Source organism: Pseudoliparis swirei, chromosome 1 (genome assembly GCF_029220125.1).
Source record: "Pseudoliparis swirei isolate HS2019 ecotype Mariana Trench chromosome 1, NWPU_hadal_v1, whole genome shotgun sequence".
Taxonomy (NCBI): domain Eukaryota; kingdom Metazoa; phylum Chordata; class Actinopteri; order Perciformes; family Liparidae; genus Pseudoliparis; species Pseudoliparis swirei.
In genome coordinates, this window is record NC_079388.1 from 4,291,668 (window position 1) to 4,294,075 (window position 2,408).

Sequence of the window (2,408 nt, forward strand, 5' to 3'; positions counted from 1 at the left end):
CTTGTCAGTTCGTCTGGTCTTTTGCCATGATCAGGTCGGGTTATGTTGTGCTCTTGAAAAGTTTTTGACCCCTCACTACGTGAGCGCTTTCATTTTGTTCACTGCAGAACCGAAAAATAAAGTACTTACAAATACTTTATCTCTGTCTCCCGGGTCGTGCAATTGGGTCCTACTTCCTAAGTGTCTGAGCTCGTAACAAGCAGCTTGACCTAAGAAATATGATTTCTATCTCGATAGACGGACCAAACGTCAACTGGAAATTTTTGTCAATGCTCCAACAGGAACATGCAGAGGCATTTGGAAGTGCCCAGCTGATTGTGGTGGGGAGCTGTGGGCTTCACACACTCCACAATGCCTTCAAATGTGGCTTCAGTGTCTGGCAACTGGAGAAAGTGCTCAGGGCAATGCATACACTCTTTCATAATTCCCCTGCTAGAAGAGAAGATTTCTGCACTTTGACCAAGACATCTGTGTTTCCCCTATCATTCTGTGGGCATCGCTGGATAGAAAACCTACCTGTCGTCGACAGGGCTATTGCATTATGGCCAATGATCGTGATGTATGTAGATGCAGTGACACAGAAAAAACTTCCAAGCCCGAGAACATCATCCTATGACACTCTTGCAGAGGCACGGAATGACCCTCTCATAATGGCCAAGTTGCACTTCTTCATGGCTGTCTCTAGGAGCTTCACCACCTTTCTGACTAAATATCAGACAGATGAGCCTGTGATGCCATTCATCAGTAAAGATCTGTCTGTTCTCATGAAGGTAATGTATAACATGCCATGGATGGATAAAGTGTATGCAATTTCAATTTGAATTCAACAACTCCTCTCCAAAACTTCTTAAAATGTGTATTGTTTTTTTTATATATGTTGTACTTTATATGTTCTCAGAGCCTGCTGAAGAGGTTCATCAAGGCAGAGATCGTTGATGACATCACTGCACTGCAAATGGTCAAACTGGACACAAATGCCAAGGAAGCAAGGGTTCACGTAAAGCATGTGGACATTGGGTTAGGAGCAGAAGCAATCCTAAAGGTAAAGGCAAAGGTGTTAAATGTCAAACAATGGTTACAGTACAAGAAATCAACATTTTATTTTTGCATAAAACTTTTAGTCAGTCTCACAGGCCCTCCTCCCCTCTTCCTGTTAGGAACGCCAGAGTAGCCGCAACAGCAACGTAGGAGAGCTCAGTGTGTTGGTATTTAGGAAGGACTGCATGGACTGTTTGACTAACATTGTCAAGAAAATGCAAGACAAGAGCCCACTGAAGTACACCATTGTGAGGCAGATGGCATGTTTGGACCCAAAGAACATGTTCTCAGACCCCGGCTTGTGCTGTGAGAGAATGAAAGGAGTGGTTCAGAGGTTTCTGCATGATCACCAGCTGTCAGGAGGCGTCTCTGCCGGTACTTACAATTAAGAAGTCTAGCAGAATGGACATTGTCACACTTAATGTGATTTTTGTAGTTTCTGTCTGAACTTTTTCATTACATTGATTGATTTTTTAATTATTTTGTGTTCATTTGTTTTACGACAGGTGATGTGATTGTCCAGCAATTTGGAAATTTCTTGTCTCTGGAGGCAAAAAATGAATCATTCTCTTCTTTCCAACCCATGCGAACACGACTGGATGTTTTCTTGCATGGATTCCTCCATCAATCCTACCCTGAACTCTGGGCTTTCTCCAGGAAACTTCTGCTCCTCTCCCATGGCCAAGCAACGGTTGAGAGGGGCTTTTCTGTAAATAAGGAGATAGAAGCTGATAACATGAAGGAAGACACAGTGGTTGCTCAGAGGATGATCTGTGACTATGTCTCTGTCTGTGGGGGGGTTCTCAAAGTACCTCTGACAAAGGAGCTTATGGCAGCTGCAGCTTCAGCGAGGTCTCAGTATCGGCTACACCTGGAACAGGAAAAGAGAAAGCATGCGAGCACTGCACTAAGAGAAAAGTTGCAGAAGACTACCTTGAGCAGCTCAAAAAGAAGAAGAAGATACTGATTGAGGTAGCAAACAGCCTGGAAAAGGATGCAGACAAACTGGCAGAGCAAGCTGAGGGTAAATCAGGCACACTCATGGCCCAGCTAATCACCAAGTCCAACGTACTCAGAAAAAGATACAAAGAAAAAATCACAGAACTCAAAGAGGTTGAGAAAGATCTGGAGGATAAATCAGCAGAACTCAGGCATATGCCATAACATATCAGGCATGTTGTCCCTATTCCTTCCCTTCCTGCCTCTCTGTTTCACGTGTCCAAATGTTCAGTTGTGCTCATGCACATTGTTATAAATTGGTACATACACTCTTTTGGGAAGGCTAACTCAAGTGCTGAGTTCGTGTTTTGTTTATTATTATGATGTTGAGGAAAAATATGTATTCATACAGTATGTATGCACACACACAC

The 2,408-nt window shown here is 43.2% G+C and overlaps 1 protein-coding gene across 1 annotated transcript; it reads left to right on the plus strand.

Moving 5' to 3' along the window:
* Positions 1–210: 210 nt before the first annotated feature.
* On the plus strand, positions 211–2,005 carry LOC130197695 (uncharacterized). Its single transcript, XM_056420522.1, has 4 exons — positions 211–770; positions 899–1,042; positions 1,158–1,413; positions 1,545–2,005. Exons 1-4 carry the CDS (start codon positions 219–221, stop codon positions 2,003–2,005), a joined length of 1,413 nt encoding a protein of 470 aa, XP_056276497.1. The 5' UTR covers positions 211–218.
* Positions 2,006–2,408: the final 403 nt, after the last annotated feature.